Source organism: Carcharodon carcharias, chromosome 20 (genome assembly GCF_017639515.1).
Source record: "Carcharodon carcharias isolate sCarCar2 chromosome 20, sCarCar2.pri, whole genome shotgun sequence".
NCBI lineage: Eukaryota > Metazoa > Chordata > Chondrichthyes > Lamniformes > Lamnidae > Carcharodon > Carcharodon carcharias.
This window is the reverse complement of record NC_054486.1, coordinates 69,347,065-69,372,777: the sequence shown is the minus strand read 5'-3', so window position 1 is coordinate 69,372,777 and position 25,713 is coordinate 69,347,065. Positions and strand designations below refer to the sequence as shown.

Here is a 25,713-nt window from a genome sequence, read left to right as displayed (position 1 = left end):
GCTAAACTGACTGACCTGTCATTGCTAAATTTATCCTTGCACCTACTAAATCTAAATCAGACTATAATTGTCATCATCGATTGTTTAGTTTACTCCTGTGGTGTCCACCAGTTGCAAAAGGGTTTGAATGTACTGGCAGACATTGCATAATCCCTCTGCAGAACCATCTGGGTTCTGACAAGGTCAAGAAAGAGAGACGGGCAGTCTGAGTGGCCCCTTCCAGCCCACTGGATCTCTCGCGTACTGGATGTAGGTCACAGTTTTGGCCAAGCCTCATCATTTCCATACTGGTGCTGGAAAATGAGTTTATTTTTTCTCCTGTGATTAAAGGAAAATAAACTGAGAAAGGAGCAGATGGCAAAAGCAGCGAAGAGGAAACAAAGGCTTCAAGAAGAAGAAGCTAAAAGAAAAAAAGGAGAGAATGGACAAGTTAGTAAGTGTGGATCATACTGGGGAGTTTTATCTTCTTTGATTTAAAGACTAACTTTGTATTGTACTTTAAAATCCATTTTATCATTGCTTTCTAAAATTGATTGTGTTTATTCACTAGAGCAGATGTTATGGAATTGCTCATCAACTGCCAATGTTAATATAAGATATACCTATGTGAAAATGGTGATCCAGTTAACATCATGATGAATTGCTGGTTTAAACTTTAGTGCCATGTTGCTCATGTCTCAAGTTTCTTCACATTGCTGGTTTTGTTTTGACTCGGAGCTTATGTCTGATTTGAAATTTGTGATATAATTTTTAATATTGGAGAAGCTCTAGTAAATTGTGACTGCTTTGTTTTATAGTTCATAAATCACCAATAAAGCAAGAGGAGGGATGTATTATTGATGCTCTTCTGTCAGACATAAGGAAGGGTTTTCAATTGAAGAAGACTGCTAGGAGCAGGTGCGAAACTCTGTCTGCTCCAAAAAGTTCTATTACTGAAACAAATAAGGGGAAAATATCACTGGGTAAGAGCACATGCCTGCATGCATCTGGCATCAAACTGTAAGCTTGGCTTGCTTTTAGCAAAAATAGCAGTATTCCCACATTAACCTGGATTGTCAGTTCAACATTTTTATTGGCATATGCAAGTATTGGTTACCTAATTGCATCTGTTAGTTTCAATTCTTTCAATAGGCAAAGAAAATACAGCCTTGCTTAATCCTGAAAGGGCTTTAAGAGGTTAATTCCATACTGCTTGATGCTTAATATGCTACAGTGCATGTGCTTTAAAATTGCTTGCTGAAATAGGTGGATCTGTAAATATTTAATGAAAAATAAATACAGGCTTTGTGGAAACTTGAATTTGTATATCTGTACAAATCTGTCAAATCATTTTTAACCAGTACAAAATTGCATGAGAACCATTTGCCTTACTCTGGGGATCTTCTGTTTTAAAGAATGGTCGAATTATGTGCCTCTTGGTTTATTTAAAAGTTGTGTCCAATGGAAAATGGAATTTATTTTCAAATGAGCAATATAACCACTCATAATTGGGGATTTTCTGCCATTCATTTTGAGGTTATAAAGTGAAAATGACAGAATTTATCTTGACTTATTAGCCTGGGTGCTTTTCTTATTCTACAATTGAAAATTGATTGAAATTATTTGCTGTGATGGCAAATTTATTTTTGTGAGGTTTACATTGTTTGCAGTGGGATTGCTGTCTTATTTTATATTTTTGATTTACTAATGATTATAGCGTAGGCTAAAGTTGAAAAACGTAAAACACCATGGTAAACAAAATGGTGCTTTACAATTGGGTTTTAAATTGGGGTGCAAAAATTCTAATCTGACCCAGGACAAAATGGCTCAGGTTAAGACTGGGAAGGATATGTATAATGTTTGTATGAAATACATGAATTCCTATGATGTTTTCCTATATCATAGTTTATTGCTGCAATTGCCAGTCTTACCATATTGGCTTATACATTTGTCCATATATGCCCTCAAATCTCCTTCCAAGCAAGGTATATCACCCGTCGATTAATTTTACTTTTTATATAAAATCAGATGAAGTTTAACTAAGTTTTTGTTTGAACTTTATCTCTTCATGCTTCAGTGTAGTTTTGATGCATTTGAGCTATCCAGTGCGTTTAGAGGAAGTTACATGTATCAATAGTTCCACAAACTTTTGCATCTCCAGCAACCTGCTATATATTAACTCCTCTTCCTGCTTTGTTGATCTAACATTGTGTTCTGTTACATGTAGTGATTATGCTTTTTTTTCTAATTAAAAAAAACTTTGAAAAGATTTCTCCATAACTAATCAAGAACTGTCTTTGAGAGATTTCAGTAAAATTAAATATATTTGCATATATTGATGATTGTTGTGGTGATAACTTTTTTTAATGAGTTGGGGAGGTGTGAAGTGGGCACACCAGATATATTTCAGCATTCAAACTATTTAAAGTACCTCTATCAACAAAGGCGCAAACTCTCGCTTTCATAGATGCACAATACTTTATTCATGTGTGTTTACAGACCAAAGTGCCTCTTCTGCAGAAGACAAAGAAAAAGCAATGGCTCCACAATGTACAACTGTATCAAAAATTTCAGATGATGTTTCTGCTCCCACAACAGAGGCAGTCGCCCAGCAACCACCTGCTGAAGAGTTGCCGACACAAAATGCCGCAGTGCAGAATACTACACACCAGCAGTCTGCTGAGCACATTACCAGCCCTGAAACAAATGCATCTGAAACAATATCAGTACATAAGGACGTGACTGACAAAAATCCTGACCTCTCCACAAATGAAGTAAATAAAGAAAATATTTGCAAAGAGAGCCCCAAATCTAACTCTGAAATACTATTAGCAAAAGATCATGAACAATTGAAACCATGTCCCAGTGAAGATAATGTCAATCCAGTGGACAGAGAGGAAGAAAATCTCTCTCATAACACTACTGTAGATGGGAATTTATCTAAAACTGCTAATGAAATAAACTCCAAAAGTAAAGATAATGTCAAGCATGCTGACCCTACACTTAGTGTACTTGACTCAGTGGCAAACATGGCTACTGAAATGGGAATATCACAAAATATGGATCAAACCACTGCTGACACAAACGTCACACATCCTAAACCAAACCTCGAGCACACTGACCATACGTCACCTGGCATGAGATCAAAAGCTCGTCCTACTAGATCTGCTTCATGCATACCTTCAACAAAATCATCTGCCAGGAACTCAATAGATGAGAAAAGTGAAAATGTCAGAGGTAATGGTTTTCCATTTCTACCAAGCACTCACTCCATCAGTAACATACCAGAACATGTTGCATTTTAAAAATGTATGAGAAAGCTAAACTCCAGTTAAAATGATTCTGTGTTTTCTTTATTTAAGATGCAGTTAATTTGTGTAAATACAAATCTGGTTTGTAAATCTACATTATCTCACCAGAACTACCAAGTTTTAATAGTTCCCTCCAATCCAGAGAGTTGGTGGCTAATTTAGTTGGGTTATTATTCTTGGGAAGCCTCACTGATAGCACATATCTGTGTGGAGTTTCTGCCCATTAATGGTTGATTGGGAGGTTGCACACCTCAATTCTGTACCAGTGTTTAGTGGATAATCTCCCTAGAGGCAGTGACAAGTCCTATAGTCTGTTGCAAGAAATAATCCTTTCTACATTTTTATCAATTGTACTTACTTCAGCACACACTATCAATCAGCAACGAGTGGCCCACTCGAGTGTACTGTATATAATGCAGTGGCCAATTTAGTTTTCATCTGATAAGAGCAATTAGGAATCCAAAAAGTGGTAGGTAAAATGCATAATTGAGTGCAAGAGTGGTAGATGAAAGTTGCTTTGAGAAATGGGGATGTATTGCATGTTCAATGAATTGTAAAATGGGTATGACAGATGCGCGCACACATAGCATTGATGCTGCAGAAGAATAAACTTTATTTATATAATACCTGCTACTTACTCAGGATACAAAACATTTTGAAACCAATTAAATACTTTTGAAGTGTAGTCAATGTTGGTTTATAGGAAAATACAGCAGCCAATTTGCACATAGTGAAGTCTTCCAGACGGATAACAAGATAACGTTATGGTTAATCTGTTTTGGTGGTATTGGTTCACTGCTGAGCACTGGCCAGGACACTGTCACTCTGAGGTGCTTTTTTAAAGTGTGCCATGTGATTTATTAATGACAATTTGAAGAGGCAATTGAGAGACTTGTTTAACATTTGTTTGAAAAGACAGCACCTCCAACAATGCATCTCTCCCTCAATACTGCACTTAAGTGACAGCGTAGCTTAGGTGCTGAAGTCTTGTGAAGGCCTTGATCTCCAGTCTGCTTCCTCAGAGCCATGGAGCCAAATTGACATTAAATAAAAGTGAAGCTGAACTTTTTATGGCGATGACTGTAGACTGAGTATGTCGAATCAATGTGAAGTAGCAAAAACCAAAGAATTAAATGCTGTACCATATTGCTAAATCAATTAAATTTGATTGCCAAAACACAAAGGAAGCACTTAAACCATTAAGCCAGTGTAGAAAGTCGGAAGGGGGCCAATGCCTGGCACAGAGTTTTAAGTCGTGAGGAAGCTCTGGAGCTCATCAGCTTTGACATGAGATGACTGAGGTAGAACCTTGGACAGATGTATAAAATATTAACTGAAACAGATAAAGTAAAACCAAAGCATCCAATTCTGCTTCAGGGTAAGCTAGGTATTGACTGCTGTCAATAGCAGAAGGGACTATAAACTAAAACTGATGAAAGGACATTTTAGTACAGTCAGATAGGACTATTTCACGTAATAAGTGATCAACATACTGGAAGTGAAAACGTAGTAAATTCAGTACTGATTCGATTACATAAACTGGAATGAGGGAGGGAAGGTAATTTTTTTTCTCCTCCCTATGTACTAATTAAGTTGAGCTGTTATAAATCCCAAGTCTCTAGAGCATACTTATGGTGGCGGAAGGTGGTGGTGAGCTGCCGCCTTGAACTGCTGCAGTCCCTGTGGTGTAGATACACCCAGAGTGCTGTTAGGGAGGGAGTTCAAGGATTTTGACCCAGCAATCAATGTACTTTTATCTATAAGAGCATAATCCACTTGTCCTAAAGATCTAAGAACCTTGCAACACAACCATGAACAGCACAGCAGTAGTTTAATTGCTTCAAGGAACCTTGAATTATTTTGTTCTGAGCATTTTCTCCTTTCCATCCCTCCTCTCCTGCCGGTGAAGCCAAGAGGCAAACTGCTCCCTATTTTAAAATGTCTTTCATATGCATCTCTCTCTTTCACTCCCTCTTTGTGGAGAATCTGCCCGTTGTAATTTAATTTTTATGGAAAAATACTAGTCTTGCACCAGCCATTTAAAAAAAATGTATATTTTTATACTTCTATTTTGATGGGCTAGATTTTTATTCTGAACTGTAATTTGTTGCAGTTGTTTGATAGTTACTTTTCATTTCAAAACAGATGACCAGCCTGAAAATAGAAGCAATAAATCAAAGAAAAGCTGTATATTGCAATGAGGTATGTATGAGGCAGATGTATATATCCTTTTTTAAAACCCCAGCACGTTTGATCGTTTTCTACTTGGCACACCATTGAATGAAAAGACATTGCTGTGTTACATGTAAATTGACTGCTGTCAGTGAAAGCTATTACTCAACCATTTCATTACTGGCTTTTACAATTGTTTCTGCTCTGTTTCTAAGAACATTTGGGGTGAAGTGGGACATGGAGGTCAAACAGGTGGTATCACCTCAGTTATCAGACACTCCACCAATATTCAGTCCCATTGACTCCAATAGAATGAATATCAAGTGGCAAAACGCTCTGACCTCTCTTGTGCCCCCTGCCCAAGTCACGTTTCACCACGCAAATATTTATTGCTAAAAAAGTTTTTAAAACCTACATGCTATTTTGAATCTATTTAATCTGTGGGACTTCCAACATAAGAACTATTTCTGTACACATTCATGCTGTTTTTGCTTCTGAATTTATACCATAGCATGGCCAATTAGGGACCAAATAGGGGGTTTATGTATGGAGGTGGGGGGTATTAAGTATTTTTAAATTTATTCTTTTCGTTTATTTATTCATTTACGGAATGTGGGCATTGCTGGTTAGCCCAGCATTTATTGCCCATCCCTAATTGCCCTTGAGAAGGTGGTGGTGAGCTGCCATCTTGAACCGCTGCAGTCCATGTGGTGTAGGTACTCCCATAGTGCTGTTAGGGAGTTCCAGGATTTTGACCCACTGACAGTGAAAAAACGGTGATATATTTCCAAGTCAGAATGGCGAGTGGCTTGGAGGGGAAGTTGATGGTAGTGGTGTTCCTTTGTCCTTCTAGATGGCAGTGGTCGCTGGTTTGGAAGGTGCTGTTGAAGGAGCCTTAGTAAGTTTCTGCAGTGCAGCTTGTAGATGGTACACACTGCTGCTACTGTTTGTCAGTGGTGGAGGGAGTGAATGTTTGTGGAACGGGTGCCAATCAAGTGGGCTGCATTGTCCTGGGTGGTGTCAAGCTTGTTGAGTGTTGTTAGAGCTGCACTCATTCAGACAAGTGGGAAGTATTGCATCACACTCCTGACTTGTGCCTTGTTGATGGTGAACAGGCTTTGGGGAGTCAGGAGGTGGGTTACTCACCACAGCACTCCTAGCCTCTGACCTGCTCTTGTAGCCACAGTATTTATATGGCTCGTTCAGTTCAGTTTCTGGTCAATGGTAGACCCCAGGATGTTGATGGTAGGGAATTCAGTGATGGTAATGCCATTGAATGTCAAGGGGCGATGGTTAGATTCTCTCATGTTGGAGGTGGTCATTACCTGGTACTTGTGTGGCGCGAATGTTACTTGCCACTTGTCACCTCAAGTCTGGATATTGTCTAGGTCTTCTGCATTTGGACATGGACTGCTTCAGTATCTGAGGAGTTCAGCACCATTGCTGAACATTGTACAATCATCAGCGAATACCCCCACCTCTGACCTTATGATGGAAGGAAGGTCATTGATGAATAAACCTGAGATGTTTGGGCCTAGGACACTACCCTGAGGAACTCTTGCAATGATGTCCTGGAACTCAGATGATTGACCTCCAACAACCACAACCATCTCCTTTTTGTTCTTGGCATGACTCCAGCCAGCGGAGAGTTTTCCCCCAATTCCCATTGACTCCAGTTTTGCTAGGGCTTCTTGATGCCACACTCGGTCAAATGCTGTCTTGGTGTCTAGGGCAGTCACTCTCACCTCACCTCGGAAGTTCAGCTCTTTTGTCCATGTTTGAACCAAAGCTGTAATGAGGTCACAAGCTTAGTGACCCTGGTGGAACTGAAGCTGAGTGTCAGTGAGTAGGCTATTGCTAACCAAGTGCCACTTGATGGCACTGTTGATGACCCCTTCCATCACTTTACCGATGATGGAGAGTAGATTGATGGGGCTGTATTTGGCTAGATTGGATTTGTCCTACTTTTTGTGGATGGCACGTACCTGGACAATTTTCCACATAGCTGTGTATATGCCAGTGTTGTAGCTGTATTGGAACAGCTTGGCTATGGGTGTGGCAAGTTCTGGAGCGCAAGCCTTCAGTGCCATTGCCAGAATATCGTCAGGGCCCACAGCCTTTGCACTATCCAGTCCTTCAGCCATTTCTTGATATCATGTGGAGTGAATTGAATTGGCTGAAGACTGGTATCTGTGATGTTGGGGACTTCTGAAGGAGGCCGAGATGGATCATCCACTTGGCACTTCTGGCTGAAAATTATTGCAAATGCTTCAGCCTTATCTTTTGCACTGCTGTCCTGTGCTCCTCCATCATTGAGGATGGGGATATTTGTGGAGCCTCCTCCTCCAGTGAGTTGTTTAATTGTCCACCACCATTCATGACTAGATGTGGCAGGACTGCAGAGCTTAGATCTGCAGAGCTTAGATCTGATCCTCTGGTTGTGAGATCGCTTAGCTCTGTCTATCACTTGCTGCTTATGTTGTTTGGCATGCAAGTAGTCCTGTGTTATAGTTTCACCAGGTTGACACCTCATTTTTAGATAATCTTGCTGCTCTTCCTGGCATGCCCTCCTGCACCCTTCATTGAACTAGGATTGATCCCTTGGCCTAGTGGTTATGGTAGAGTGGGGAATATGCCAGGCCATGAGGTTACAGATTGTGATTGAGTACAATTCTGCATCTGCTGATGGCCCACAGTGCCTCATGGATGCCCAGTTTTGAGTTGCTAGATCTGTTCGAAATCTATCCCATTTAGCACGATGGTACTGCCACACTATATGATGGAGCGTGCCCTCAATTTGAAGATGGAACTTTGTCTCCACAAGGACTGTGCGGTGGTCATGGACAGATGCATCTGCAGCAGGCAGGTTGGTGAGGCTGAGCTCAAGTATGTTTTTCCCTCTTGTTGATTCCCTTCATACCTGCCACAGACCCAGTCTAGCAGGTATGTCCTCTTGGACTTGGCCAGATCAGTCTCTGGTGGTGCTACCAAGCCACTCTTGATGATGGACGTTGAAATCCATCCCAAGGAATAAGATGCTGAGCAGGTCATGGTGAAAGAGAAAGGTGTTCAACACTTGAAAGGTTTAAAATTAATAAAGAGGAGGTTTGGATAGGCTGTCTGTACTTAAGAGTTGATAAGGTACCAGGACCCGATGAGATGGATCCAAAATGCACTAAGGGAAGTGAGAGTGGGGATTGCAGACACTGGCCATAATTTTCCAGCCCTCCTTAGACTCAGAGGTGATGCCAGAGGACTGGAGAATTGCAAATGTTACATCTTTGTTCAAAAAAGGGCTGGAAAGATGAGCCCAGCAACTACAGGCTAGTCAGTTTAGCGTTGGTGGTGTGGAAGCTTCTAGAAAAGATAATTTGGGAAACAAATTGTCAGTTGGGCAAGTGCAGGTTAATTAAAGAAAGCCAGCTTTGATTTGTTAAGGGAAAATTGTGTACAGCTGATTTATTGGAGTATTTTGATGAGGTAAAGAGAGGCTTGATGAGGCTAATACTGTTGATGCGGTGTACGTGGACTTCCAAAAGGCATTGGTTAGAGTGCCACGCAACAGACTTGTGAGCAAAGTTATAGCCCCTGGAATAAAAGTGATAGCCAAATTTATATCCATGTTGCTACTAAGTGTCAGAAAACAGGGAGTAGTGGTTAATAAAAACAGAAAATGCTGGAAAAACTCAGCAGGTCTGACTGCATTTGTGGAGAGAGAAATAGAGTTAATGTTTTGACTCCATATGACCCTTCTTCAGAGTAGTGGTTAATAGATGTTTTTCAGACTGGAAGAAGATTTTTAGTGGAGTTGCCCAGAGGTCCTGATGTATATAAATTACCTATATGATTTCAAACTTGTGGGTGATACCAAACTTGGTAGAATTGTGAATTAAGAGGAGGATAGCGTAGAACTTCAAAAGGACAAAGGCAGGTTGGTGGAATGGGCAGACAAATGGTAGATGAAATTTAATGCAGAGAAGTGTGAAGCGATTCATTTTGGTAATAAGAATGCAGAGAGACAATATAAAATAAAAGGGGTGCAGGAGCAGAGGGACCTGGACGTATATGTGCCTAAGTCATTGAATATAGCCGGGCAGGTTGAGAAAGCCATTAAAGCATAAACACCCTAGGCTTTATTAATAGGTGTATAGATTTTTTTAAAAAATGGAAGTTCTGTTAAACTTGTATAAAACACTGGTTCTCACCTGGAGTATTGCGTGCAATTCTGCGCACCACACTTTAGGAAGAATGTGAAGGCATTAGAGTGTGTGCAGAAAAGATTCATGAGAATGGTTCCATGGATCAGGAACTTTATTTATGTAGATAGATTAGAGAAGTTAGGACTGTTTTCCCTGGAGAAGAGAAGGTTGAGAAGAGATGCAGTAGAGGTATTCAAAATCATGAGTGGTCTGGACAGAGTAGATGGGAAGAAACTGTTCCCACTGGTGGAAGAATCAAGAATCAGAGGGCACAGGTTTAAGGTCATTAGCAAAGGAAGCAATGGTAAAATGAGGGAAATCCTTTCCATGCAGCGAGTGGTTAGGACTGGAATGCACTGCCTGAGAGTATGTGAAAGCATGTTCAATCAAGGTATTCAAGAAGCAATTCTGTTGTTGTTGTTTTTGGTCTGGTATGTGGTAGTCATGGTCCTGGACTTACAGATAAGGCTGGAGATGATACTGTTATCAAATGCTCTTTTATTGAACGTTATGCTAACCATTTACAAGATAACCTACATAGGACTATTTCTGTCCATGCTCTGATATCATGTGATCTCACATCATTGAGGTAGACTATATATTTACATATTTAACATTAACCCTTTATGCTATAGCAATCGGGTTTTTATCTGAAAAGGAAGTATATATGGGGAGAAGGTAGGGGAATGGCACCAGGTGAATCGCTCCTTCAGAAAGTCAGCAGAAAGACGATGGGCCGAATAACCACCTCCTGTGCTGTGATGTAACCATTCTGTGATTCTGAGGAGGAAAACCATAATAATCTGACCTGTAGCTACAACAGCATTCTTTAGTCACACCCAACAGCATTCTTTAGTCACACCCAACAGCATTCTTTAGTCACACACAACAGCATTCTTTAGTCACATTCAGCGCCTTTGCATTAGTCATTAGCTTGCAAATTGAGTTAATAGCTATACATACAGCATAACCTGGTACAGAGCAACAGACCAGCAAGTTTGATGATTGGCTAGTGAGCGGGAATCACCTTGATTTATTTTTTCCTCCCCCTCCAGGCAATGGACTTTCAGCTCAAATAGATGTGAGCAACCACTCTATTTATCACAGATTCTGAAAGTCCAGCTTCTGAACCTGGTCTCTGCTGAATTAACTAATCTCAGTGAAACAATGGTGGGTTCTACAATTGGCCTTTGCAATCCCAGCTAAAGTGAAATAAAATTAAGGCAGCTTCCCTTTCTTAATCACTATCAAGTGCCTCTTGCTGCGAAATGTGCCAGTGTGAGGCCTTGGTAAATTCACTGCCCTGCGCATACTTCAAGAATGGCTACTTGAATGAAGTGGCAGAGGACTGTGAAGCTACCCAGGCAAAAACCATTATCTCAAAATTGGCTATTAAAATAATCAATCACTTGATCAAAAAGTGGTGGATTGCATAATATTCTACTATATTGATTATAAACTACTAGTCACAAGAAATATTCTGTTATTACACTTCAGATCCTTTTATCAATCTGAATTGTGAACCAGATAACTTTGTTTTTTATTAATCTTACTACATATACATCTGACACCCTAACACAAAATTGATCATTCTTCATACATTACATACATTTTGTTCATACATTACAGTATTCACATGCCGTATCCAAGTGTCTCAGTTGCTTATTTTCCTGTACAGTGAGATCACCTTTTTAATTTATTTGCCTTACCTGAATCATCTTAAGCAGGGATTTAATCTAATATCTGTCATGTAGTTTGATAGCTTAACAGTAAGTGTACCTGTCCCTGACAAACTTAATTATCATGTTATTGACATTTGTGTGCTTTTGTAAACCTCCCTTTATCTTCACTTAACACACCATATGGCTATAGACTTGCATGGAGTAATGTTTTAATTTTGTACTTTTGATGAGGAGCCTTGCTTAGCAGCATTTAAGCACAAACTGGAAGACTTGAATTTTGCAGCATGTGTGACTCCTTTTGAGAACACCAAGTTGGAAAATTGCCTTAAAGGTCTATAAGTCTGAGGGATACAGATCAGAAAAGTTCATTTCCAGTCCCTGTTCATGCTGCTCTGAGAAGAGGTGGTGAAAATAGGCCACGCTTCTGTTAGCTTTGCAGCAAATTCTGCCAGAAATACATGGTTGTGGGCAGGTGGAAAAATGAAAGGACTTAGCAGAAATGTCCTCTGCAGGTAAGCCCCCTACTATCACTGTTAAGGTTTAGACTTGAATAATGGCCAACTGGGTGAAGGGCTAAAGGACACCTGGCACCAGCTCCCATACCCCAGTCAGGGACTCAAAGCCTTAAGAGTAGCAGGTATGGAAGTGAGGGGAAAATAAATTAACCCATTTCACTTCTAACACAATAACCAGAAAAAAATTGAAGTCATTTGAGTTGCTTCATATTGTCCTAAAAAAAAACTTTTGATTTTGTCTGGTCTTTGTTTCAGAAGAATGGAAGACAATGAAAGAAAATCCACATTTGGCACTAATTCAAGAATGTGTTGTCTAAAACAAAAATAATGTTTAGATGGACTTTTATAAGATACTTTCTAAGCATAGCCAAAGCTTTTATAATAAATGAAAATATGCAACATTATTGAATGTACAGCAGAATATGTTGGTTAAATTTGCATTCTTTTTGTAAGTTCTCACCTAAAATAGACAAACATGCTTTTTGGAAATATTAGAAACATCTGAAATGTTTGTGTGGGAACTAGTTAAGAGAAATATCTCACCTGAGTTGTGCTCACACAGGCACTTCAAATTCAATGAGCAATATGTTATTACCAAGGAACAAAAAGCTTTATACTCAAATTGCAATACTCTATCATTTGTACTTGGACTATGTTTAGAAATAGTAGCTAGAGGTATCACTTCCCCTTGACTACAACACAACGCTTAAGCAGCCTAATCTGGAATCAGAGCCCAATACTGGATGAGGTAAGAGGGAGTGAGTCCTCCAGGAAGTTAGTCTTATTCATTGTTACTTGGGGGCAGTTCAAGTCTTGGCGCACAATTTACAGTCCATAGGTTTAAGGTTGGCACAAAGCCAGAACTGCTGCAGCCACACGTTAGGCTCCTAATGTAAATGTACGATAAAAGAGGATGTAAAAATATTTTTCATAGGCTCAGTGCAAACTGGGACATAAAATATGACACTTGCATTCAGACTGTAGATAAGTCATGATTCCAGTTGTATTAATGTTCTGAAGTTCTTGCTTATTTAGCAACGTAAGGATTACACAAAGACAACAGTCAAGTGTCCAGTTATACTGGGACAGATATGCTGCAAGTGCTAACAGTTTGTGTCCTTTAAAGAAAAAAACGTAATCAGCTGTGCAATCGTTATTATTTAGCTACTGTTCATTCTGAGTCTCATTTTGAATGTTTAAGTGTTAAATGGTTACAGAAGTTATCAATTTGAAAGATTTTCGAAACATTTTTAGGCAATTGTTCTGTTATTCTCCAAGTAGAACATTTACATATTTTAATAGTGCATTTTTTTTGCCAGAGATTCTTCTGCATCTCTCAATTTCAGATCAGTTGTTTAAAAAAGGCAAACATATAATTGGCGTTCATAGTGTGGTTTTGTAGATCGCGTATAAAATGGCAGCTGGTTGCAGATTAGAATGTATCAACTCATTGTTAATGGGCAAATGGTAAAATAAAGTAAAAATATAGTCACACTGCAACAACAAAAGCTTTTGTAAAACATTTGTAAAGTATTATGTAACTCTTTACTCTCGTGCCACATTTTTATGTTGTCTATATATGATATATAATAAGTATGCTGCTTTCCTGTAAAAACAATCAAACCTTTATAATAAAGCTAAATTGTACACTATACTGAAGGTAGAAAATATGTTAACTCTGTTCTGTTGCAAATATTAACAAATGAAGAATGTAATTTTTAGCAAAGTAAATTGTGCTATTTAAGCGCAGGAACTTTGAAAATCTCTAACTTGTCCTAAAATTTAAAAAAAAATTCCAACTAAATACTTTGGTCACCAAAAGCCAAATGAATAATTAGAGTATGTTTTTCTGAGAAATCTAAATTGATAAGCTTCCATTTGAGCTTTGAGATTACTTGCTAAATGCATATTTTTTCATAAAAGTGAACTTTAAAGAGGGCCTGTCTGAGATACCCAATTTTGAAAATGAAAATATATTTATAGAATATAAACATTATGATTGAAGAGTCAAATATTTACTTATAATGGTATTTTTCTAAACAGCCATTTTTATTAATTGCTTTGAATATATGACATAAATAAAAATTTGCCCCATATGAATTATAAGTAAAATTAAGCTCTCGGGGCCGAGCTCAACTCATTGGAAGTGAATATCACAAATTTAGGCTTGGACGTCAGTGTACCCAGCTCACAGGTTCACAATCCTACATCTATCAAAATGAAAACTGTTAGCATCCCAGCTGATAATACTGGATGAGTCAGATCCCAGAGTGAAACCTGGCTTGAAAGGCCCTAACTCTTTTTAGAAACTGTGGAGGAAAGTTACTGAACAAATTTACAGGAGTCTGCTTATGAACTTTTAATACCAAGGATAAAATATTTATTAAAACAAGAGAAGTGAACTATATTACACCAGACAAAAAGGTCGGAAAGATCTCAATAAAAACACAAGAAGATGTTTGAAATTCATACTCTTCCTTTACCCTACCAATATCTTTACAGACACACAAACCAGTGAAGAGTTGCCACCAGCTTGACATAAAGGCTTCTTGCTTGGGGCTGGCACAGTTGCAAACAGTTTTCTTCTGGTGAATTCCTGAGCATTTACTGGATGCTTCTCACCCAATTCATGTATCTCCCAAAGTATAAACTCTTCCTTCAACTGCAGAGCAAACTCAGTCTTCCAGTAGCATCTCTGTTAATCTGATCACTTTACTGAGCCCTATTACTGATTATTCAGTTAATTACTGTCCCATCAGCCTTGTAGCTTTTCTACACAGAGAGCTTAAAATCCCTGTCCTTTCTTTGACACACTCTGAACTTGCCCTCATTCAATTCCTATCTTGTCTGTGTCACTGAATCACTGTGGCTAAGCAACAGTAAAGCTTTTTTACTTTTTTTTTCCAGAATCACTGAATTGTCAACCTCTTTTAACCCATCTCTTTAACCTCAGGGATTGTAAGACCTCATCAAAAACGTTTATATACTAACAAACCCAAAAGGCCTGAAAACCTTTAGTCACACGTTTATCCAGACTCCCAGGCACCAAGGTTCGTAAACAAAACTTAAATGAAACAAACCATTTTTACCTTTTATCTTAACACATAGTATTCAACTTAAAATTATACATTGTGCATAACAAAATCAATAGTTGGAAAAGCATGTGGGCTGTGAATTCATTCTGACATTCACCGGCAAATTCTTGATGCTCAATTCCATCATGTGATCGCTAACTCATTTTCACTGTCCTAGGGAGAAAATATCCAATACAAGGCCAACCCTTTTTGTTGATAAAGGAGCTTGAGGTTTTTTATCAGGTTGGGTGTAATGTGTAGGGGAGTACAGTGTTAACACAGTAGGGCTATTGAACATCAATGTATTTAATGAGTCACATTAAGTGATCAGCACAGTTCCACCTAAATCATAATGCTGATGGCTTGGTGCAGCCAATCAACATTTTTGTTATATAATAGATATTCAACACCTGGAGAGTGGAGAAATATACTTTGGTAGCAAGGAGGGCACTCCTGGGCTTTGGCTGCATCAAGGAATGTTTTGGGGTTTGGCAGCACAGGGCAGGGCTCTTGGAGATTGGCAGCACTGGGTGGGGTGCTTGAAGATTTGGCAGCACTGGGTGGGGTTTCTGGAGATTGGCAGTACTGGGTGGGGCTCCTGGTGCTTGGCAGCACTGGATGGGCTCTTGGTGATTGGCAGCACTGGATGGGCTCTTGGTAATTGGTAGCACTGGATGGGCTCCTGGAGATTGGCAGCACTGGGTGGGGTGCTTGAAGATTGGCAGCACTGGGTGGGGTTTCTGGAGATTGGCAGTACTGGGTGGGGCTCCTGGTGCTTGGCAGCACTGGATGGGCTCCTGGTGTTTGGCAGCACTGGATGGGCCCTTGGAGATTGTCAGTGCTAGGTAGGTTCCTAGAGATTGGCAGCACCGGGTGAGGCTCCTGGTGATTGGCAGCACTGGGTGGGGCTCCTGGTGATTGGCAGCACTGGGTGGGATTCCTAGTTATTGGCAGCACTGGATGGGGCTCCTGGAGATTGGCAGCACTAGGTGGGTTCTTGGAAATTTGCAGCACTGGGTGGGGCTCCTAGTTATTGGAAGGACAGGGTGAGGCTCCTGGTGATTGGTAGCACTGGGTGGGGTTTCTGGAGATTGGCTGTACTGGGTGGGGATCTTGGAGATTGGCAGCACTGTTTGGGGCTCCTGGAGATTGGCAGTACTGCAGCAGAGCTGCTAAAATTTGATAGTGTTACAATGAAAGAGAAACCTGGGTTTGACAGATAGTTACTAATAAATACAATAGGAAAAAAAAAAGACGCCTTTACTCTGAGAGTGGCTGGAATTTGGAACTTGCTAGTGGAAGTGGTTGAGGCCAATAGTTTAGTTGCTTTTAAAAGGAAACTAGATAAGTACATGAGAGAACAAGAAAATTCCAGGAAATGCTGAAAGGCTAGGATGAGGTTAATGAAATGGAGGAGATTTATGTGGAGTGCAGACAACATCGACTTGTTGGGGAGAATAGGTTGTTTCTGTGCTGTATATTCTATGTAATTCCATGTAACTGGAGAAAGTGAAGCTGAAGCTTGCCTCACTGATAGATTGGTGGTGTCTGTCAGCACTGAAGTCAGGGCCAATGCATGGGTCTGAGAGCATAGACAAGAGGGGAGGGGGAGGTGGGGATTCCTATATCTAACACCACTTTCCAAGGGAACTTGGTAAACGTTCAGTCTGGTGTTTTGTGATTGGTTCCTGAGCTTGTGACTGCCTCTGTTTCCAATTCTCTGTCCCACAGTTATAAGACAATGTAAATATTCTAAGTACTATACAAAAAAACTGTTTTTAATTAAAGCTCTTAACCATTTTTTTTGTTAAAACAAATCAAATCAGGAGAAACACTATATGCTTGCACCTGATAGTTGTTTGTGTTTAGAATGGATATACTTTTAGGTATTAATAGCAATCAGCTGAGATAATTCAAGGCTATTTAGTTTCATTATCAATAGCTGCATTTGACAACAAGAGAAAATGCTCTGGGGGTGAAACTGGTCCTCAATGCACTTACTCGCTAAATGGAAAATATGACAAAGTGCAGATAATAAACACAAATACATAGTAATTGTTAAGGTATTAGAAATAGAAATGATATACCTACTCACTTTTATATATAGGGAGCAGATTGTGGCCTATTGAAATGCAACATAAAAATAAATGCAATGTTGGAAATATGAAATAAAAACAGAAATTGCTGAAACATGATTGCAATTATCTGAAAAGGGGAAACAATAGAATTATGTTTCAGGTACAATAATTTATCAGAACCATCATGCCACTTGCTTTCTTGCTTGTACCACAGCTCCTTCTTATGGACAAGTTGATTGTTCATATCAATTCAATTTATACTTTACATAGAATAGAATTACAGAATTTGCAGAACACGAACTGGTATTTATGTTCCACATGAGCATACAAAGCAAAATTATAATCAGGACAACAGGTTTATGATGGTTAATTATGTCAAATTCCATTTCTGCCACACAGGATTCCTGTGATTTTCACCAGCATATTTGGAATTACATTCCTCTATTCCATCAAGCTGCTGATTTATAATGGTAAGGGAAATCAGGCAATTCCTGCTAACCAGCTCACCCAATAAACTGCTACATGAATCCTAACTTGTACCAGGTTCCGTTCACTCATCAACCCCATGCTCACTGACCCACATTGGTTCATGGTACATCAATGCCTCAATTTTCAAATTTCCATCCTTATATTCAAGGCCCTTCATAATTCTGTAATCTCCTCCAGCTAAGCTACCCTCCAAGATCCTCTAACTTTGTCCATTTTCACATCCCAATTTTCATTTAAGAAGAGTTGGAAAGGAAATAATTTTAGGTGAGTGGACTCTCATCTGTGTCAGCTGTGGCTGAATTAGTAGCATTCTCTCTTCTGATTTATACAATTCTAGGTTCAAACCCAGGCTTGGAGTCCAAAATCAAGGTTGACAGTCCAGTTTGATACTGAGGGAGTATTGCATTGTCAAAGGTGTTATCTTTCAGATGGGATGTTAAACTGAGGTCCCATCTGCCTACTTGGATAGATATAAAAGATCCTATGACACTATTTTGAAGAGGAGTAGGGAGTTACCCCTTGTGTTTTATCCAATAGTTATCCCTCAATCAACATCACAAAAACAGAAGATATGGTCATTATCACATTGCTGCCTTTGGAAGTTTGCTGTATGCAAGTTGGCTACTGTCATTCCTACATTACAACAGTAACTACATTTCAAAAGTACTTAATTGCTTGTAAAGCAATTTGAGATGTCCAGTGGTTGTGAGAGTGCTATATAAATGCTAGTCTTTCTTTCTTTAATTGAAGATGCAACTGAGCAGCAATAGGACATCTTACAATTAAGGTGAGCATTTAGAGGCTATGACAACTCATTGTAGACAACCCCTGCCATGTTAACCTGCTCCTGGAAGCTCAGCTCCAACTTCCCCATATCCCACTGCCTATCCTGTGTGTCTTCCAAGGAGTTGAAGTGTTTTCTCCTCGTGTGTCTGATGACTGTCATTCCTCCACTAGTGGCATATTTTTCCAATGACCACAGTTAACTTTTTGAAATGGCAACACAGGTTGAGAAAGACACCTGATTGACACAACATTTACTTTCACATAGATGTCTTCAGTCATCCAACAGTGGAATGATGGAATAAGAATGTGCGTGTAGTACACAAGATGCCATATGAATATTAAGTAGCACATTCATTCACCATTTACACTTTGAGAAAATGGTAAAAAGGGGAGCTGAGTTAAGCTTCCACCATTCTTTGGCCCAGATTTCAAGGTTGTAATGACAGCAAAACTGTTAGTCATTACCCAGTGAAACTGACAGCAACATCCAGCAATGCAAGTTGCTGTCAGTGATACCCTGTGTGTCCAACAGGGTGCACTGTTGCAATCTTCACAGGTGCAATCAAAACAGAAATCAGTGAATTGATGTGAACGTCAACTTTCTATGCACTATTCTTGCTGTAAAAACCATTGGAAATGTTAAATCTTGTTAAGTGAAGTGTAACTGAATTTTTAATAGGATGTTAAGTCCTTATTACTGCTGAGCAACCTCTTTGGCCCTCAAATAACTAATCTGAGAAGTCTGGAGTTCCATTCCTTCCATTTCACAATAAAAATCCATAGATTTTTAAAATAATAAAAATTAAGTTTGTTTGTTACATTTTAGCTTCTTCCTTAATCCCATGTGTATGTCCAAAACTTTATTTCACTCTCTGTAAGATGATTAAAAAGTGAGTGATAACCAATGCTTATTACTTCCTGGTTTGCTTTTTGTGAGAATTCTTCAATCCAGTTGTCTGTGCAATCTGCTTGATTACCTGACGAACTGTGGCTACTACAGAACCCCACCACCCCACCCCCCTCAAACTTCATGGCTGGCACCAAAAATAAATTGACTTGGTTATAGAGGAATCAATGCCACATGTTCACTAGATCTTTGCGGGCAGCTTACTTTGAGGTCAGCAGCGTCATTCCTTCTCCACTGATCACAGAATCTGAGCCTTTAATTTTTATAGGGATGCTTGTGTAATTTAAATTGGTCAGCCCCCCCTGTGAAATGAACATTGAGGCTGGCAGTGTGGAGTTGTGGAACCGGAACGATATGCTTGTACCACCTCACTCACTAATGCTTGCACGACCCTCTTCTGGACCATCCTATCTTGATTCCCAGAGAATCGGTCTCCCCTTACCTTACCTCATCAATTCATGGAAGTATTTTTGAATCTGAGACCATAGCTTAAGCTCCAGTGCTGCTCATTCTTCTGCCATTTCTACGTCTTCCCAAATTTGCTTATGCTTCTGGCCTTTTTCAAGCAACTGCAGGTTTTTCAACATTGCAACTACACTCCTTGCCTCCCAGAGGTCAGGAACCATTCAGGAGTAAGTGGACTGCTGAAACGATGCCCTGGGTATAAAATGAGGAACATGCTGTTGGTTTCCAGTGGAGTCTCGTGGGTGGCCAAGATCTTGACTCATTGCATCTCCTGTGTGGGACTGACTTCAAGTGAGCACTAGAGCTGGTGGTGCTGAGGTTAGTTAATAGATGTGGAGAATATCATTTAAAACATGAGTATTTAATGTATCAGTGCCCTAGTATTTTTCAAAGAAGTACTTCTGGCATGGCACCGGAAAATATGATCATGTTGGGGAGGAGCAAATCACATGAATAAATGCAACAATCACATTCAAAGCTGCTGAGAAAGATCACGCTTCACTCTTCTGTGTGATTACAATAAGCAAAATATTGCAATTCTAGTATTAAGAAAAACAATAATAGTAATAGATTGCAAAGCAATCATGTTTTAAATGATATTCAAACATCCATTAAATAACCTCAGCACCAACAGTTGCAAAGCAATCTATTTGAAGAAATGCTGTTTTGAAAAAAAGAACTGTAAGCTGCTGACTGCTCAGAAAATTACTGCTGCATGGTAAGTGAATTTCACTTTGTAAATTAAACATTAACAAATTACTACACCAATAACAAAATAGAAATATTCATTTGTAACATACTGGTTCAGTGTTAATTCATGTACTAAACTTAGGATTACTGTAGTGCTTAACAGTAAAATACGACATTACAACCAAGCTATTTGGAGATATTTTTGTATTGTGCAATGCTTTTGTTTGTTTGTGGCCTGATTACAGTGCAATTTTAAAGGTCAGGAAATAGTTGTTTGGACTGGATAAGATTTAGTACTCTACAGTTTTGCTGCAGCACATAATTTGAAAGAGTTGATTCAATCTAGATTAATTATTATTTATTAAAAATCAGTAGTGGAAGAAGTGGCCTTCTATAACATTTAAAACAAATTGAGAAATTTCAGCCCAGGGACTCCAACCCAGGAACAGCAATCTAAACAGTCAATCCAGGACTAGTACTGGTGACTCCACAATGTTTTACATTAAGTGTTAACCTAGCTCAATAAGTGACATGCTTAGCTCAGCAAGTTGTGAACTAATGGTCCACTCCACACCTTGAGGAAATAGTCTCGGTTGTTGCTCTAGTAGTGTTGGAGTGCTGAACTGTCAGAGATGCAATCTTTCTGATGGGATATTAAACCAAGGCTCAGCCTACTTAGCAGGAAATAAAAATATCTCAGGACACTATTTGAACAGCAGGGAACTGTCCTGCTGTCTTGCTCAACATTCCTCTCAATAAATAACTCCCACCCCACCCTCTTCCCCTGCCATCACCCTAACAAATAATGATTAACACATCATTTTGTTTGCTGGTTGCGGGACCTTGTGTGTAAAATTGCCTAACAAATTTGCTAGCATAACAACAGTACATTTTAAAAGCAATTAGCTGACTGTGAAATGCTTTGACATCCTGAAGGCATGAAAGGCTATACAAATATATCTTATTTCATACACATTGAAGCCTGTTAGTTCTCCTGATATGACTATAAGTTTCACAAACACTCCAATTAATAATCTAAAACACTAAACGTTAAATGGACATGCTCACCTGTTTATATTCTCCCAATAAGCTAAATGCTACATACCACAAATATGTTTTATAAACTAATAGGAAAGAATAGTACACATGCTTCTTGATTTAAGGTATTTTCATTCATTAGCACATACTCTATTCAATAAGACACGAATAAGTTAGGGTTTTCAACCTCTGAATCCTGAGTAAAATTTTCCACCAAAGCAAGCAACCAAAGTAATCCAAGTGCCATCTTTTATGGGACATCATTCATTTTCTTTCGACTGGAAATCCTGATGCAATGAATTTGCAAAGACTTATATCTGAGCCTGAAATTTTGGTGGTTGCACCAGAACCAACGCTGACTCTGTTAATATTTGCTGGGCCAGCAGAACAGTACTGAAAAAGTGCAAGTATGGCATCTCTAGCATCTCCATGCTCATGAAAATGACACCATTTTCCTGCCATGGGGTTGGGGGGGGCAGGTGGTGGGGTGGGTGGTGAAAGGTTGCCAGTCCCAAATCCCAATCCTGGACAACATTCCCCCTAGATCAAAGAAACTGATCTGGAGAAAAAAAAACCCACTCTTCAGGGTCCAGGCTACCTGTGCCTGGCTTGGACTCCAGCAGTGGGGCCCACATATGCCCTTTTTGAGGCAGATACATGGTGCATGTCTTCCAGTGTTACACAATGTCCCTGTTTAGCTTGAAGAGTAGGAAATCCAAGCTCTGTCTCCTGACCGTCCTTTGTGGACAGAGGGTCTCCTTTCTCCAATGCAACCTGGAAAATCCTTGAAATGCTCGCAATGCAGGGCAACAGGGTCTGTACAGTTTTCCTGGTATCTGACCAGAATTACAGGAGCAGCAAAACTCCAAACGAATGTTGAGTCTCTGGTTGTGAATTGAATTGAAATTTTATTTCAAAACGTATAAACTGAGATGACCAAATACTCCACAGAACACAGTGACTTCTGGGCTGCTAGGGCCTTAAGAGCGGAGGAAAGTTATCTGTTGGCAATGGCCAAGAGGAGGTATAGTGGAGCTGGAAAGATAATCTAAGGCTTTGTCAATTACTTTTGAACATTAAGGAAAATTTATTTAGAACTGTGAACCGCACTTCAGTAACACTGGGATCATACCCTCCATTGGAGTTGACAAGGTCAGTGATAGAGCACCTTATTTGCATGCAGCTATAGATAACAACCCCACCACGTGCTCCAACATGGGCACCCACCTACCCCACTTTGGTGCCTAGCTGCTATCAGGGTAGGAGGTTCCCAGACAAACCTCCTACATGTAGTCCTTCCTCCTCAGCCTCCTTTGTAATGAGGTCAAAGCATTTTTTAAAAAAAAACTCCTCAGTGGCTTCAGGGAGCCAGTCTAATTACCTAATCTAAACCAGCTTGATAGGAGCTCCATCTGATACCCTTTTGGAGGGCAGTATGCCTCTTCTTATTTAGCACACCAACCTGCTTGTGATACTGGCTCCATTATCATCTAGGGAAGCAGCACATCTCAGTAGGGAATCCTTACCCCTAGTCCCACCCCTTCCAAGCAGCCATGCAAGGACTAACTGGAGTTTCCAACCCATTGAGCTGAGTGGGAGTGCCTAATTAAAGTTAGGAGCTGGTGTAAATGGGTCCTGGTCTTTTTCTGAGTTGGTCAACTCCCACTTCTGCTGGGAGTGTGATAGAATGAGTAATTAAGCTCCTTTTGTATATATCTATGCTGCTAAAAATGTCCCTGATGCTGGTCAGTCCCTTCCATCAATCAAATTGCACCAGATATCAGATAACCCTGGCAGGAAATCAACAAAATCCCCTAAGAATTTTAGGGCCATTTTCTTGAGGTACTTTCATTTATCAGAAATAAAAATAAGAATCAGCATTTACTCATGCTGCCACCCGATGGTGGAAAATTGAATTTCCTCTGTTCTCTGACAGAACAAACCGTTCACGTTTCTCAATAGTTTTCATTTGTGTTAGTCGGTTACTCATAGAAAACCCCTTAGTGAATAAAATGCAATCAACTTTGCGAGCTGTCTTGGAACAAAATAAAGGATGTTGGTGAAGGGGAACTAGGTTGTGGTTTTATCTCCATCATTGCTGTTTGAACCTCCACAAATTGTATTTTGAAAGCATCACTGAAATTAATTTTTCCATTGACGTATAATTTTAACAGGTAGCCAGATGCAAAATTTTAGGAGATGAAAACAATAGCAAGACATAGTCTTGGAAAGATGTGTAAAATTAATCTCCAATAAATAAATATAGGTTTTCTTGAGTTTAATCATTAACAGCAAAGTCACAAGTATATCACAGTCTTGGTTTGTATCCTAATCAGAGAAGTACTTTCACTTCCATAATATGATACTTTTCCCCCTCCCCCTCCCCCCACCTGAGACCAAGCTCTCACCCTCTGTAGCTGAAAGTCTTTTATAACTTCAAAATTTGACTTTTCAAATGCCTCTCATCTCCCCCTTACAAAATGCCAAGCCATCCAAGGTACTGCTTCCTGACCAACATGGCTCCTGTTTCCATCCTCAACAACTTCTATTGGCTCCCCATTTTTCAAAATTGAGATATTTTTAAATTTTAGCGCAAAATGATTACAAAGTTGGCAGTGCATCCATAGTGTCCACCCAAAGCCACTGTAGAGAAGCCAAAATCATTTTAGTTCCAGGGTGTAGTGTAATCGGTTAATATAATAGATTTCTAATGAGTGCTGTAGATGATAATGTATCGCTGACATCAGCAGTCATGTGCTAGACTCGAGAGACAGAGAGAGAGAGTAGGTGGGAAATATTCTATTTGGGATAATGTTAATAAACCAGTTTAAAGCAAGTACCACAGGAAGACTAGAAGTCTGTCCAGCGATGATATGTCACACATCCCTATAAGCAAGAATCCATAGAACATGGTGGCAATACAAAGCACAGTAGCAATGGTGGTCACACCAACCTAGCCAGAGATTAGTGCCATCGATGTAACCACACAGCAAGAAAGTGAAGACAAACTTGGTAACGGCTTGTCCTTAAGGAAGGAGGAGGTGTACTGGAGAGAGGTAACGATGCCCATACCCAGTGATCAGTCCCTGCCCCCACCCCGCCCATCTCGAGGACCCGCAGAGAGGCTAAAAGAAGGATTCGTGGAAGAGTCATTTCTTTCAATATCGAGCAGCACTGGCCTTCATGCAAAGGAGCAGAAGTACCAAGTCAGTTCACTTCTTTGTGCTATGGGTCCAGTAGCAGACAATGTTCTCCTGAGGCAGGAGGTGGAAGAGTCCAATGTTTGCGAGGCCTTCAACACATTTTAGCCCAAAGGAAAATATGATAGAGCGAACATGTTTCAAGCAAAGGTCCCATGATCTGGGGACATTATTCCTCATCGATCTATATTGCTTAGCTAGCTCTTGTGAATAGGGGGCATTAAAAGATGAGCTCGTATATGACCGCGTAGTGCTGGGCATCCGTGATGAAAAGCTCTCTGACTTTCTGCAAACCAAAGAAGACCTCAATTTAGATCAAGCTGTTCAGTACGCGAGGCAGGCTGCACCTCAGAGATATAAACTGGGCTATAATTTGTTGCAACTATGAGGCTCCAGATGACTCCGCTAACTGGGTAGGCCTGTGGGCAGTGGCCCCTCCCCCACACAAAAGCCTACAAAAACAAGCAGAAGGGCAGGAAATGCCACAGCGGCAGCCATTTTGAGATGCTTATGCTGCGGTACAAAGAAACAACACAGACACCAAGACTGTACAGCACGGAGTGCAGGACAATTCCAAACATGAGAAGACTGGACATTTCAAGTGTTTCTGCAATTCTAACAACTTTAGTAAAAGAAGAAGGTGAGAGAATATTCATGAAACACACTCTATCTAAGAAATTGGAAATCAAGACAATGGTAAAATTACAGAGTTTCTAGAGGAAGTAAGTGGTCTTAAAACAATTGGTCAGCTACAGTGCAAGTTAAAGGCTTAGATACCATCTTTAAAATTGATACTGGAGCTGGTGTTAACATGCCAGGTGCTGATCTAGACTGGCTTCAGCCAATACCCTTTCATCCATCAGACAGCAAATTGAAGGTCCAGGTGGCACAAACCTTTCAATTCGTTACAAGGGGAAGCAGATTGTTGATTCTCCCAATGTTGTTCACAATTAACACACATCCTTATTGAGTGGAGTTGTTGGCGTACTTCTGGGAATTCTGGAAAAACCAGGTGATGACCAGCATTTGAACAAATTGATGCCTTTCATGGAACAATCTTTGCAGTTTTATGCAGAACCAGTGGAACTTCAGCCTACAGCAGCTGAGGAAGTTTATTCAAACATCAGT

The 25,713-nt window shown here is 39.8% G+C and overlaps 2 protein-coding genes across 4 annotated transcripts in view; both read left to right on the top strand.

The window, feature by feature from the left end:
* The window catches only part of LOC121292802 (inverted formin-2-like), a 76,273-nt gene extending 62,763 nt beyond the window's left edge, over positions 1 to 13,510 (top strand). For 2 of the 3 annotated variants that reach the window (XM_041215215.1, XM_041215217.1), the window contains exons 19-23: positions 331 to 433; positions 798 to 962; positions 2,479 to 3,216; positions 5,436 to 5,492; positions 12,114 to 13,510. In XM_041215215.1, the coding sequence (XP_041071149.1) occupies positions 331 to 433; positions 798 to 962; positions 2,479 to 3,216; positions 5,436 to 5,491 (1,062 nt within the window). In that variant the 3' untranslated portion in view covers position 5,492; positions 12,114 to 13,510. The remainder of the gene's footprint in view (positions 1 to 330; positions 434 to 797; positions 963 to 2,478; positions 3,217 to 5,435; positions 5,493 to 12,113) is intronic. The other variant, XM_041215216.1, reaches the window with a different exon arrangement.
* Positions 13,511 to 24,447: 10,937 nt separating this feature from the next.
* Positions 24,448 to 25,713, top strand: part of inf2 (inverted formin 2) — a 59,953-nt gene continuing 58,687 nt past the window's right edge. Inside the window, 1 exon segment of the mRNA XM_041214192.1 lies at positions 24,448 to 24,591. Within this exon segment, the coding sequence (XP_041070126.1) occupies positions 24,448 to 24,591 (144 nt within the window).